At 37.6% G+C, this 14,995-nt stretch overlaps 1 protein-coding gene across 15 annotated transcripts in view; it reads right to left on the reverse strand.

Moving 5' to 3' along the window:
- Positions 1-7,498: 7,498 nt before the first annotated feature.
- Positions 7,499-14,995, reverse strand: part of LOC122693665 — a 365,374-nt gene continuing 357,877 nt past the window's right edge. For 8 of the 15 annotated variants that reach the window (XR_006340971.1, XR_006340977.1, XR_006340973.1 and 5 more), the window contains one exon: positions 7,499-10,143. Coding sequence is in view for 3 of the 15 variants with exons in the window: in XM_043901338.1 (XP_043757273.1) it covers positions 8,409-8,505; positions 9,927-10,143 (314 nt within the window). In the remaining 12 variants the exon portion in view is untranslated. The remainder of the gene's footprint in view (positions 10,144-14,995) is intronic. The other 7 variants (XR_006340978.1, XR_006340974.1, XR_006340979.1 and 4 more) reach the window with 3 other exon arrangements.

Below are 14,995 nucleotides of genomic sequence, written 5' to 3' on the forward strand. Positions count from 1 at the left end.
AACAGACCACAGCATAGGGAAACACAACTTTTATATTCACTGAGAAACAAGCAAAGAAGATCATGTGACTCACTTTTTTGTAATATTTTCTTTATTGCAGTGATCTGGAACCAAACCCACAGTATCACCAAGGTATGTCTATAAACTTGTCTGTAGCCCCAATTTTTGTGACTGCCACCTTGGAGACACCGCCAAAGCACTGAGCAGCAGGAATTACACTTGTGATCTCAGCTTTTGTAGCTTTTAAAAGCTGATGTATGAGGGTCTGGCTTCCAGCCAGATCTGGGTGCTGAGATCCTCCCCTTAAAGACACTGACAGGTTTTGGCACATCCTCAAATACTGGGAGCCATTAAAAGTATAATAGGCTGCTTGGACAAGCACAAAGATTTAAGAGATGACAGAGTTGGGACAGGGTTGAACAACAAGGTTCACCTCCTACACAAGACCACTCCTCCAACACCAGGACAGATGGTTGTTTCATCCAAATAGGAACCAACACAGAATGCCAAGAAAATATGAAGAAACAGAGGAATATGTTCCAAATTAAAGCACAAGATAAAACTTCAGTAAAAATTAATAAAATGGAGATAAGTAATTTACCTGATAAAGAACTGCAATGAGTGGTCATAAAGATGCTCACCGAACTGGGGAGAAGAATGGATGAACATGTGAGAACTTCAAGAGAGAGATGGAAAATAGAAAATAGAAAAGAATACCAAATACAAGTCACAGAGCTGAAAGATAACTGAAAAATACACTAAGAGGGGTTCAAAACAAGACTAGACAAAGCAGAAAAAAGAATCAGTCAACTAGAAGACAAGGCAGCAGAACTCATTCAATCAGAACAGCAAAAAGAAAACAAAAACTTAAAAAGTGAAGATAGCTTAAGGGACTTATGGGACAACACAAAATAAACTAATATTTCTATTACTAGAGTCCCACAAGGAGAAGAGAGAGAGAAAGAGACAGACATCTTGTTGAAGAAATAATGGCTGAAAGCTTTCCTAACCTGGGGAAGTCTACAGACATCCAGATTCAGGAAGCCCAGAGAAGTCCAGATAAGATGAACCTAGAGAGACCCACACCAAGACACAATATAACTGAAGTGCTAAATGTTAAAGAAACAGAAAGAATGTTAAAAGCAGTCTGAGACTTTGTAAAACATTTAAATGTATTTACTTCCCATAACGTTGTGAAGTAACAACACATCAACTGCCATGTTCCTCATTTTACAGAAGAGCTAACTCAACTTCAGAAATTTTAAAGGAAATAATTATCAATAGTGTTATACCTAGAACAGAGAACCTTTGATTCACAGAAGTTAAACTTTCAATCATACCTTTGGACCTTCACCATCTGACATATCTCCTAAAATTCTCCCTGACGCTGAGATCATTAGTTGATTAATTCAAGGTCATTGAAAGCTATACAAAGCCATAACTCATTATTCTATGATCATGGAAGTACTTTGGGAGAGCAAGTGTTTGATCGTACTCTAAGTGAACAAGGAAGTTGTAAAGGGTGCTTCTCAAGAGGTCTTCAGGATATTGTGATCATTTTACTAATGGCTAGGTCATACTTTTCCATTAAATCTACCAGTCACCACACTGTGGGCAAAATTAGAGAAAAATCTAGGAATTAAGAAATGCTGACGACCTCACTTGTGCACTGCAATGCCAGTGCATTTTGGTTTTCTCCATCCCACTACTGTAAGCTATCCTCTCCTCAGCACAGAACTTGACCCCATCTGGTGACAGTGGTATGCTACCCACCATCTCCCTGGTAAACATTTACTCTGCTCTAAGCATCAGCAAAAAACAAACGGTTCTTTGTAGGCCTTCAGGCTACTACAAGTTTAACACTAATCAGATATACCTGATGTCAAGAAATAATCCTGGTTCTTTGGGTGGAAGTCTAAAATGAGTTTTCTGATGTGCTAACAAATAATTTAGGTAATTAGGTACAAAGGAGATAAGCAAAGCTAAGTTTAAGTCTCATGCTTCCCATGATTTTTACTAATAGAGACTGATCGGAATAGTCTCATCCTTGAAAACACCTCTCTCCAGGCTTAGGGACTCCCAACATGCTGAGACTCACTCCACCATTATATCTCTGCGACGCTGGAGAAATTCAGTGGACTCTGTCAAACCAGGACAACAAATCTCTCAAAGTGTTAAAACAGTTGATAGTCAATGTATTCATGGGGTAAGTTATGTAAACAGGTTAATAATAATCGCACACACACAATCTTTTCAGGATTGATTTCCCTGGAATCTTGGCATCATGGGATGTCAAGTGACTTTAAAATGTGATCATCTGAGCCTCCTGAATGGAGAGACAGTAAACTGCCAAAGAAACAGGCGTAGGATGATAATTTAACATTCCACATTCTACCCGCTATATAGTGTCATCTTTGGGATCTGCAGATGCCAGCTACATCAATTAAATAGAGCACCCCATCCCCACAGCTTCCTTCATGAAAGCTGAATATACTAACAGAATATTGATAACAAAGATTTTGCTAAATAGCCACTTTTTATTTTTAAGAGTATCCCTGTTTAAAATGTAGAAATCTAAAAATATATACGAACCAAATGTGGATGCATTGCATGTATGATTTCTCTTTGCATCTGGTAACTGCATGCTATTAGCTACACTTGGTACAACTTGCTACAGCTTGACATATTCTGGGATTTATTAAAATGTAAATGATAAAGCAGAAAAGAATGTTCAGACAATTGGATTACTCCATTGACTGAATGTTCCAATACTGTATCTATTTTTGTCAAAGCAATGGTGGCTCCTGCTGTGGAATGCTGAATGGAATAGTCCATTGTGGAACATGGGGAGAACTTGAATAAAGGAAATTGAAACCTAATCACTGAATTTTTAATTCCCCTCTCCAAAAGCAACAGATTGCCAATACTTTCTAAAAGAAATTATGATAATTTTGGCACATAATTATTGGAAGGCTACCATTCACAACTAAGTATTCAGCATCTATTATTGGATCTGTGACTTCATTCATGAAAACAATGATACATTTGCTTGTTTTGCTCTTGGCCTTGGCTTGTTTTATTTATGAAATTATACAATGAACATGAATATATGTGATATGGATGGCAGTGAATATGCACGAGAGAGACATTTTCCTGATGGGGACTGTTAGTATTTATTTCAGAGAAGAGAAGGCTGGGAGGTAGGTGTCTTTAAGGACTTGAAGGGATTGGGTTTAGAGAGAATGGAGACCAGCTGTCCTTTCTCTCCACAGGGAACAAGAGAAAATGGGATTAAACTACAGCGTGAGGGATTTGGGATCGAAATGAAATAGAATTTCCCAACTGTGTAGGCTCTCAAAACACTGAAATGTGTCTCAAAGGAAGTGGACATGAGTTTTATTTTGAGCGTTAAAAAATGGAAAGGCACATTTTCACTATATGATCTTATATGGACAAAGATGAATGGACTGGATGATGTATGGCTCCTGAATTCTCTTAATCTATGAGTAGAATCTAAAAATGGGGGGGGGGGGTGCCAGTGGGGAGTGATAGCTAAGAGAAGTAACTTTTTAAAATAGCAGTTATTTTTCAAAGTCAAGATTTTTCAAGGAGACAGACTGGCAACTTGTACCTATATGTGAAATGTTAAACTGAATGGAATGTCATGTAATAAGGTGGGTGGGAACAAAGACTGTGGGAGTACAATACATACTTATTTCTCCTCCACTCCCATTTCTGCTCTTTAGTAGTTCAAGTTTAAAGGCAAAATGTCCTTAGTCATGCGTGGAGTTTAACATATGTCTATTGATTTTTGAATTTGTAAGAATGTGGTGAAGGCTTCTGGGAAACTAAACTCTATCTCATTATGTGTGTGTGTGTGTGTGTGTGTGTGTGTGTGTGTACACGTATATATGTATATGTATACATATATATGTATATGTAAATATATGTATATGTGTGTGTGTGTATATGTGTGTGTGTGTGTGTATATATATATATATATATATACATATGTATATAGGTTTGATCCCTGGGTCAGGAAGATCACTTGGAGGACGAAATGGTAACCCACCCCAGTATTCTTGCCTGGATCATCCCATGACAGAGGAGCCTGGCAGGCTACATACAGTCCATGGGGTTGCAAAGAGTAGACACAACTGAGTGATTAAACAACAACAACATGTATATACATACACATTACATATATATAATATACATTTTATATATATAAGTATACATGTATATGAAAGTGTTAGTTAATCAGTCATGTCCAACTCATTGTGACTCTACGGACTGTAGCTCACCAGGCTCCTCTGGGCCATGGGATTTTCCAGGCAAGAATACTGGAGTAGGTAACTGTTCTCTTCTCCAGGGGATCTTCCCAATCCAGGGATAGAACCCAGGTCTCCTACATTGCAGGCAGATTCTTTACCAACTGAGTCACCATGGAAGCCCATACATGTATATACAAATGTATATAATGTTTACTTTATACATTATATATATAATGTATGATATATATTACATATATAAGTATACATGTATATACATATGTATATAGTGTATATTTTTCAAAAAGTTACAGTCTAGCAAAATAAATGTATATTGCTCACATTTAATTAGCAGAAAATTTTGAGCACATGGGATTAAAATTGGTCTAAATTCAATTACTACTTTAAAAAATTACCACCAGACTATATGTTGGTTGTCTCTTGATTTGAAGATAATTATATTTTCCATTTCCTGGAGACAGCTTAGTGCAGCAGAAAGAACACTGTATTGGAGACAGAAGCCTGGGGTCAGGTCTTATCTGAGTCATGAACTGATCGACCTGGACAGTTCACTGACTCTTAATTTATGAGTTTCTATTCTGAGGAATAAAAAGTAAAATTAGGATATGTTAGACAGATTATTTTAAAGGTTCTCTTTTGGGTTCTAATAGGCTATCAATCATCAATACCAAAAGCTTTTAAGCTCTGAGCTCAATCTCAGGAGATCTTTCCCTTCTCCAGGGGATCTTCCCAACCCAGGGATCGAACCCAGGTCTCCCACATTGCAGGCAGATCCTTTACTGTCTGAGCCACCATGGAAGCCCATACGTGTATATACATATGTATATAATGTATATTTTATACATATTAATATATATTATATATATATGATATATATTACACGCACACACATATATACACAAAATCTTTATAGAGAGGATTTCGTCCCCATAAAGTTAATAGTTTTCAACTTAGGCTGCATATTAAAATCACCCAGTGAGCTTTACAAAAAATTCCCAGTTCCCAGGCCCCACACCAATTAAATCAAAGTCTTTTGAGGAAGGCCCCATGTATCAGCAGTTTTCCACCTGGCAGTAACAATGTGCAGTCAAAGCTGAGAACTCATGCTTTGGGCACAATGAAATAAAGATATGTTGTTTCACTATGAACTCAAGAATTATATCTGTCTTGATACCTTCTATGACTTTAGTACCTAACAAAGTGTCTGGCATTTATAAAGTAGGTGCTCAGGAAATTATTAACATATTAAGTGACCTTTGGCCAATCCCTCATAAAAGAGGGTTTTTCAAATCTGGTGTCTACACTGATCATTTTCACTTTGATCTTCTTCACTGAATAAGAGCTCAATTCTCTACTTTTGTTTGCCAGTGCAAACAAGGAAGGCAAGTAAAATAATGGGCAACCTATTGCAGTTAGCACAATTCAACTATCTTGGGGTGGATGCAAGGAAATCATCCATCTCCATATCCTTTACAGGAGAGGCTTTTGGGGGAGCTAAGGATATGTCTCCTATATGACTCAGGTGAAAATAAGGGAGCTAAGGGGGAGCTAAGGATATGTCTCCTACATGACTCCACACATTCAGGTGAAAATAAATAAAACATCTGAGTATCCAGATGTCATTCACTCATTCAGCAGATGTTTATGAAGTACTTACATCATGCCAAACACTGTAATAAACCACTGTAGGCTTTCTCAATGAGGATTTTTCGCCAGAATTAAACCTTAATACCCTGGGCACCTGTACATGTAATGAATCAACTTCCTTCCTACACATATTGTCTAATTTTAGTTATATATCATTGTTGAGACAATTGGAAAAATATAGTCACTGAAATAATTGTTTTGCTCTGTGGATTCAGATGACAAACTCGAGATAAAAAAGGCTGCATGTTTAGGAGATAAAATGACCAACAGAATACAGTACCTGTCTTTTAGAACAGTATTCTCCAATAGAAGCTTCCCAGGTAGTGCAGTGGTAAAGAACCCACCTGCCAATGCAGGAGATGCAAGAGACTGGGGTTCGATTCTTGGGTTGGGAAGATCCCTTGCAGTAGGAAATGGCAACCCACTCCAGTATTTCTTGCCTGGAAAGCCCCAGGGGCAAAGAAGCCTGGTGGGCTACGGTCCATGGGGTCGCAGAGCTGGACATGTCTGACCATGCATGCACCCCTGTCCAATACATCTTTCTCAAGGATGGAATTGTGCTGCATCTGTGCCGTTCAACACGGTGGCCACTAGACACAGGTGGATCCTGCGCACTTGAGATTTAGCCAGTGCACCTGAGAAATTGAATTTTAAATTTTACTTAATATTAATTTAAATTAATGTAGCTATATATGGCAAGTGGTTACCTTACAGGACAAGGAAGCTCTAGAATATCATATCCAAATTGAAGAGATTGTTACATAAGTTCTCATAACCTGGGTGATAAGCACGAATACATGGTAAGAACATATTGCCATGAAAGCACCTAGGTGAATAAGCTAGTCTTAGGGTCGAGATGAAGACTTCTAAGAGGAAGTGATTTCTAGGATGAGACCTGAAGGACAAGAGATGGAGTCTGGAAGGGGTGATGGAGTACCAAGCAGAAGGTGTAGGTGTGTGAGAAAGCCCAGAAGAGAAAGAGGACATTAAGAAATGGCAAAGATGTATGGCAAGGACCTACAAAAGCAGTGGGACTTGGTGAGTCCAGAGAAAAATGTTGGGGCCAGGAACCAGGCTAGGAAGGGCTTAGATGTTATGACAGTTAAAGGGCAATGGGAAGCCAGTGAAAAGTTTGCAACTGTGGAATGATATGATCATATCTGTGGTTTAGATGGATTTCCCTGGGTGCTATTTGGCAGTGTGAAAGGGAGAAACTGGAGGCATGAGATAGTAGTCCAGGTGATACTACGGTTGTCTTAAACAGTTGGAGGATGGAGACATACTTAAAAATGGAAAGACAGAAAAACCAGAGATTCACCTGATTGGCCATGACAGGTGGGAAGAGAAAAGACAAGGATCACACTTTGGTTTCTGACTTATAAGTAGATGACTGTGCTGTTTATTAAAAGCAATGTGGGATCACTGAGAAATTGCTTCTAAATTGAAAATTTCCCATCATATCAGATTATTTGCTCCTCATAGATCCTGAAACTAGCTTTGATATACACTAGCAAAAACACCCAAATTGTGAGCATACTCTTCCAAGAAATCAACACAAGTTCACAGTTGATGCAACATTGGTTTTATTGGGGGTTCAGGGGACATATGACAAAGTCTCATAAAATGTCAACAGAGTCACATTTTGTGCTTGGCTATGCTTAAAAAAGAAAACAACCTGTTTATTTATGAACTCACTTAATGATCACTGTGTGAGATATGGCCAATGATCATCATTTTGAAAATAGGACGGCCTGAGCCACCAGGAGGTCTAAGTGTGACAAAGCCGGATAGCTAAATGGAAATTTACAACAGTCAAACATTCAGGTCCTTCCAAAAGTCTAGATGCTTGCTCTCAAGTAGACACAGTTCAACTGACTCCTTCAAGACAAAATTGTGTTTTGAACCTCTGTATTCTTCAGTAGACCATTTTATTAATTATTACTAAGTGCCAACTAAAGGCAAAGGGGCTAGTATAGAAGACTAAGATTTCCTTAATTCTAGTTTTTTATGGCTGAAGTATTCTTGGGTTAGTTATATGGATAACCGACAATTAAAATAGCAAATAACCACTGATATTTTAAAAAACCATAAAGACTATCAAAACAGACACATTTAAACATTCTGCAGAAACTCTTATGAATATATACTGTGCATAAAACTGGTTAAGAAAATGCTCATTAGAAGATCTGACTGGTTTAGGTGAAGGAAGAACGCCAAGTAACTTAAGAATATCATTGAAGACATTGTACACATAACTTGGGCTACTGTGTGTTCTTTGTGGCTGGACCATTGACAGCTTTTGAAACTAAATATGTCAGTTCATAACTATCTTTCACATTGAAGTGAAAAGCCAAAGAGGTAGCCAAAAGTGAAGCAATCTACTTGGTATGGTGCTCCTTGATCACCCAGACAGAATGTTTCCATTGGTGAAATTCAAGCTCATGCCTCATTTAGGCAGGGTGGTATAGTTCAAGAGCCTCTGAGGGCATGATTTCTGGATCCAGTTCTGTTATACTCAAATGTGCGATCTTCTGTAAGTAGCTCTATCTTTACAGGTTTATCACATCTGTAGGAAAGAACATTGCAATAGATGACCTTTAAGCTCTCTCCACCCCCTATTTTGTTCTCAAGAAGTTGAGATTTCATGCTGACCAAAGCTAACAGTCTCCTCAGAGTCTGGTCCAAAAAAAGCTTAAAATGCTGATAAACTCTGTTCCCCAGTATCTTCCATTTCTGTCATGAAAATACATTCCACCATGCTAGTTCAACCAGAAAACTGAAAATTTTGAGAAGATGATTAAAGAAAATAGCTATGTGTCTACCATAGAAAAATATCAAGGAATATAGAAGTGGCAAAATTACAAACTTGGTTGCAATACTGTGACTTAGTGCCTTAGATCGTGAGCTCTGAAATCACAGTCCTGATTGTGAACCCTGTATGTGGCTGTTTGCCAAGTTAATTAAACCTCAACTTTCTTTATGTAAAATGGAAATACAAAATAATACCTATTTTGCAGGGTTGTTGTAAAGCTTAAAAGAGTTACTATATAAAATGCTTAACATGTAGGGAGAACTCAATAAATATACACTGTTATTAGGCTAACAGAAAAATCACAAATCAACATACTATCATCAATCACACTCACTTATTTTAATGGAAGGAATATGATTATAATTCTGGTCTACACCTGAGGTGGGCAAGGGGAAGTATGTGTGCAAAGTCTTCACCATATATGTACATATAGATTGGCAATGGAAGTCTGGAATTTAGTCAGCTGGATCTGTGTATTCATAATTTCCTGAAATCATCAGGTAGATGCCTTCCTCTCTGACTTTGCTCACAATATTGCATCCATAGAAAGGATTCTATTTTCTTTTTCCTTCACATTTATCTATATCTTTAACATCCTTTAAAATTCACCTTGTATTTTCTTCCTTTGGGAACTTTCTTCCCTAGACAGACCAGTTTGCCCCACCTAAGGGGACTTCCTCTGAGCTCCTTGTTTATATCTTTCATTTTGCTCTTATAAATTGACTTGATCTGTTACTTCTCTTTTCAAAAGTTTATGTGCCTCTGTTTAACTAGGTTTAAACTCCTTAGAGGCAAAGACTATGTCTCACAGAACCAAGCTTGCCAGATACTGTATTTCGATGACACATTCTGAGTTCCCACCATCATTTTATCCTCTGTATTGCCTCCTACAACTCCGTGATTGCGAAAGAACTCAATATTCTTTAAGTCAGTCTTTTAAGGCCAAACTCTGTGTGTGGCTAACATGCAATCGACCTCTGGCATGAACAATTTTCTATTTTAAAAATTAGAGTATTAATAAGCATAGTCATACTAGAAAAAGAAAAGTTTTTAAAAAATGAATGTCACACAGAATTTAAATACAAACAGAGGAGTACACATGAGGAAGGGAAAATCCTCGCTCATTCCAAATCTAGATAGCTTTCTTAAGGGTTTCTGTCTCTTGAAAAGCTTGCCTCTTGTTCTGAGACGCTACTGGCTGAAACTGCAGCGTGTGGGTGTGTCGCTTGGCAGGAGAGAAGTCTTCAGGTGATGGCGTTGTTCTTTGTTTCCACTTCGCGGTTGTCTTTAGCATCCATCGGGACAGGGTTTCTGCAGTCTGTGTTCTTTCACTGGGAAGACATTCCTGAGGAAGGGGAACTATAGGACCAGCTGAAAGGAACATGGAGACGACTAAAAAATAACAGAACACGTCACAGAAGGTTATCACATTTGACTCTTTGATACAAATAAAGGAATGCTACGATACTTTGGGGGCCAGGCTATTTCCAACTATGAGTGAAATGCTGCATCACGAGAAAAATGGAGCTTTCTCACTGTTCACCTTGTTTGGGAATCAGTCAAGCAACAGCATTGTTCGGGAGTGTGTTGAGAGCGCCACGCTCCTCGCCCAGGGAGAAAGCGCTCCGTAAGAAAAGCTTCAGGTTTTATCCAACAGGCAACTTACTGAAATAGGACACGGAGGAAAACAACAAAAGAACACAGGACATTAAGGACACATTCAACTAAATCTAAACACTAAATGCAAAGTAAAATAAGTGTGGGTACAGCAGTGCTTGGCAATGCAGGAGTGAACAGAGAATGGTTAGGAGTCAACGTTAATTCCTTGTGTCTTTGTATTTCTAGCGCCTAGCTCAGAACAAGACACATGGTACCCAGTGAAAGAGAATGAAAAGAACCACAAAAGGTAGACAGGGAGGGAGGAAGGGAAAGGCAGAGAAAGAATGAAGGAGAAGGGAGGAAGAGAGAATGAGAAAGAAAAGAAAGACTTCTGAAAGGTACAAGAGGTGAGAGGCAGAGTGTGCAGAGAAAAATGCTTGGGTGAGAGAATATTCATTGACCTGATAAGAGCAGGCTCTCGTAATCCGAGAAGAGGTTATACATTCCGAGTGGTTTGAAAAAGTGGGTGGGGCAATTTTCAGGAGGCTTTGAATGTGTTAAGGTTTAATTGGGGAAGGGTGGCATGTTAATATAACTATTGTAGGCTTTTGAAGAGGATATTAACATGATTCAAATGCATCAAGTGGAAAGTGAAATATGAAACTCAAAGATGTCAACCCAATGGGAAAAAAAAAACAAAACACCAAAGGATACTACAAGCAATTAATGAAGGCAGAAGGACTAGAGAATAGTCCTTCTGGTCTTAAAATAGAAAGGCAGGTGCTTGTCTGGGCTTCTTCTAGTTAATGTTGAAGGAAATGGGCTTAGGTCTCAGATCAAGAATTTCCTTCTCCCACTGGGTAGCTTTTTTCGTTCTTCGGCTGTTCCTCTTTTCCATCCCTGCCCTTCCTGAAAATGAACTTCAGTCTTTACTGTTTTAGCATCAAGGCAAAATATGTTAGTAAATACAGCACCTGGAGGTGGGATCAAATATAACTTTAAAGGGCAGCTGTTGGTACAAATGTCCTGAAGTTGTTCTTATACCTCTGTAAGAATCGTTTACCAAAATTCTGTGCTGGAAAAGATTTTAGAGACCAACTAATCCAACCCACTCATTTTACAGATACGGATTTTTGGGAAGAGCTGTGTTAATGTTTCTTTTATTATACAAAAGTTTTTATGAATGAAATATACTTTGCAGGTGGATTTTAAATTAACTAAAGCCTTTATTGTCAATCTCTTCATTATGTTAGCACAATGAAGATGCATAATGAATTAGGTACACCAAAAAGGATTTACTCTGAAACATTTCTCTTTCAGCACTAAACCCTTTGGATACACTGAAAATGTTGGTTCTTTTTCTAGGTTTATTATACCCAGAAAATACTATACCTAATAACTAACAGGTATAGTATACATATATTTCTGAAAAACTGTAAAACAACCTAGTATTAAAATATTATTAATAGGTATTTTTCTGTTCTGATGAAACATGCAATCAATGATCCTGGATGAGTGACTAAATAAACATAGATTTTAGAACTGATTATTTTGTGAACACACAATGGGAGGGTGGGGTGCTAAGGTTTTGATACATGTGTACAATACATTTGTGAATCAACAAAAATGCTACTGTAGCAAGGAAGGATGTTTCACACAATTTTTGAGAAACACTTTTAGGTAGCTAACAATGCAAAGCCCTTGTGTACATGATCAGATGAAAACTAAATCAATGTATTGCTTTGGTGTTGTACAGATGTAGCCCATGCATAATGTCTCTTCTACAATGTGAACCCCATCATCAAAATGAATTTTGAGGAATAAATAGTATAAATATGCAAAGCACCGTATTCTAGGTGACTATTATGAGTCAAAGGTTTAACAAATCAGCTTTCTCTGGGACCTGTGACTACTTAATTGGAATGAGTAATATCTTGTATCATCTCAACATGAGCCTCCCTGGGAACCCTTTTTGTCTCCTGAACATATAAGCATATATTGGGACCCTTGCACTGCCTTCCTCGGGGTCCCTCTGTGATCTGATGGTGACAGTTCTCCAAATTTGCATCAGAAGCATCTACACCTACTGAGCACATAGCAAGTGCCAAGTGCCAGGCTGACCGGTCAACTCGCTGTTGCTCTGCCTGGGTTTCCCCTTCACAACTAGATCTTCAAGGGTCAGCACCTTGGTGTGGGGGGATCTCCAGTTCAGGAGACACTGTATCGAGATACCATAAAGGAAGGCGATGTTAGTGCGTAAATGACGAGAGCCAGAGTTTCAATTATTCATCATGTGCCACCCAAAGTGGAGGAAAAACAGAAAAGAAGTTGTTTTTGTTATGGTTTTGATTACTTTGATTAAATTAAAATTACTATCTCTGCCTAAGGCCATTTCCCTGGCATTTTATCTCATTATTCTAATAAAGGAAATGGATTTCCTATGAATAAGATTTACTATTCCAATATTCTCCATTACTTCAAGTTGTCCAAAGTCAAGATGAAGACTAAATCAGTAAAGAGCAGCAAATATTTTATAAATAATGTAAGTATGCACAACAATCACCCTTTTAGTGACTGTTAATTTCCAACATCTAGGTCAGACACATTCATTCTTACGTGAGAACATGGAGTTCTTTGCTTCCTTTATTAATTAACAAGGAATTTAAAAAATAAAAACTGACTTTAAAATAAACGCTGACTTTAAAAACATTCTACTCAGGAATCATTTCAAATAAGGAGAAATGCCCAAGGGGAAAAAAAATCTCAAGTAGGCAACATGTAAAGCAACACACAACTATATGCACATTAGTATAATTACACATTGCAAATTATATCGGATGTATCTAATATCTAATTTTTTGAAAGCTGATTCCACTTGAGATTTCAATAACAGCATCAACATTTTGCAGGTGGCTCCTTCTGTATAGTATCCAAAGGGAATTATTTCTCTAATGTGCTTTCAACCCTCATGTAAAAGCTGAAGCTCTTCCTTAAAGGACCAACAAACAATGAACATTGGGAATGTTACCTTAATGGAAAAAGCAGGGGGGTAGGGTCCAAAGATAATGTTCGCAAGGTTATTTATTCTGTTCCTTAGAGGATCCTTATTCACTTCAAGAAATAAGAAACAAACTTAAACAAGAGCCTCATTAGAAAATGTGGTGAAAGCTACATACATATTCGGAGGCAATGATATGAAAAGCTTTTAGATCAATTGTTAAAATAAGTGTGCAAGTGAATGGCAGATTATACCTTGGACTGAAAACAGAGCCCTGGATTCAATTCTGCTCTGTTAAAACATATGGCTAATTTGTTCTAAAGAGGACATCAGATCAAAGTTCCATTTTGAAGAATAGGCTTTTGTCCTCATCTTTCTGTATCAATCAATCAATCAGCAAATAACCAAATATGTATTTGTGATCTTGGAGAATGGAGCATATTATTCAAGTTGATTGGATCCATTTTCTTGATTCCTCCTTAAAGATCTTTCTCCTAATTAGCCAGGGTTACTATTGAATTATTTAATTATCTGCACTTTTGTGCAATGAAATATGTTGTCATATCACATACTTTATCACGCTGTTGCTGTTCATACTTAATGATGCCTCTATAGTTAGCAGCTTCCTTTGTTCTGCTCAGTAAGTGGTTTTAGAAAAGGGGGTGGGCGGGGAAGGAGGAGCCTTGGGGTTTGTAAAATACAATCATACATTCCTGGTGCACATGCAAAACTTTGTGCATTTACATGAATTTCTTTTTCAAAATCTAGTTGCAATTCCATTTGGAATAACCTAAGAGGCACATGTCGGTGACTTCAAATGCAGCCAGAGTGATATTCCTATACCTTGAACACCTCTCCAGTGTATTTCCACTGCAGTGCAATGGTAAAATCATGATTTAATTTTTTTTTAATCAGCAAGGAATGTCTTTAACAAGGAAGAAGTAAATTATGATAATTACTCTGAATGGTTGGATCCTTGAGCATTACTAATTAGCATTTATTGCCTGGATTATAGAACAATACATGTGAAACCGAACTGCGACTGCTCTTTTGCGTCCAAGAACTGAAAAAGGCAATGGATCAAGAGGCAGTACCGTCAGTGGTTGAGTCAGTGGTTTTATATCTCCTGGAGAGTGTGCAGGATTCCTTGTTTTTGAAATATACAAATGTGGTACTCGATATTTATGGCCCATTCATTTTGTGTGTGAGGCACATATTTACATATGATATCACAGTCATGGGAGACTAATGAGAGGAGAAACATTTTGGGTATGATGTCATTTTGGGACAATTTTACCCATTGTGAGAGTTTAACAATAAAGAGCGTAAAACTCTCCGTTTTATGATAGTATGAATTTTTCTATGGAAATTTTGACTTAAAAAAGGAAACAAAGAACTCAGTTCTTAGTGAAGAAAATTCTACATTCACCTCTGCACTTTCTTGAGAAAAGGCAATTGGTCTCTGGTTTAAGAGTCTTTTTTTTTTCCATTAAGAATTTGTAATAAATAAGATACTGAAGTTAGAAATACATGAGATACTAATCAATAGAACAACATCATTCCTGTAAATAAATGCTACTCATATAATTTGGCAACTGGAATTCCTAAATAACCCAGTAGGTAGGAGAGAAAGGAAAAATTAACCAT

Source organism: Cervus elaphus, chromosome 1 (assembly GCF_910594005.1).
Source record: "Cervus elaphus chromosome 1, mCerEla1.1, whole genome shotgun sequence".
Classification (NCBI taxonomy): domain Eukaryota; kingdom Metazoa; phylum Chordata; class Mammalia; order Artiodactyla; family Cervidae; genus Cervus; species Cervus elaphus.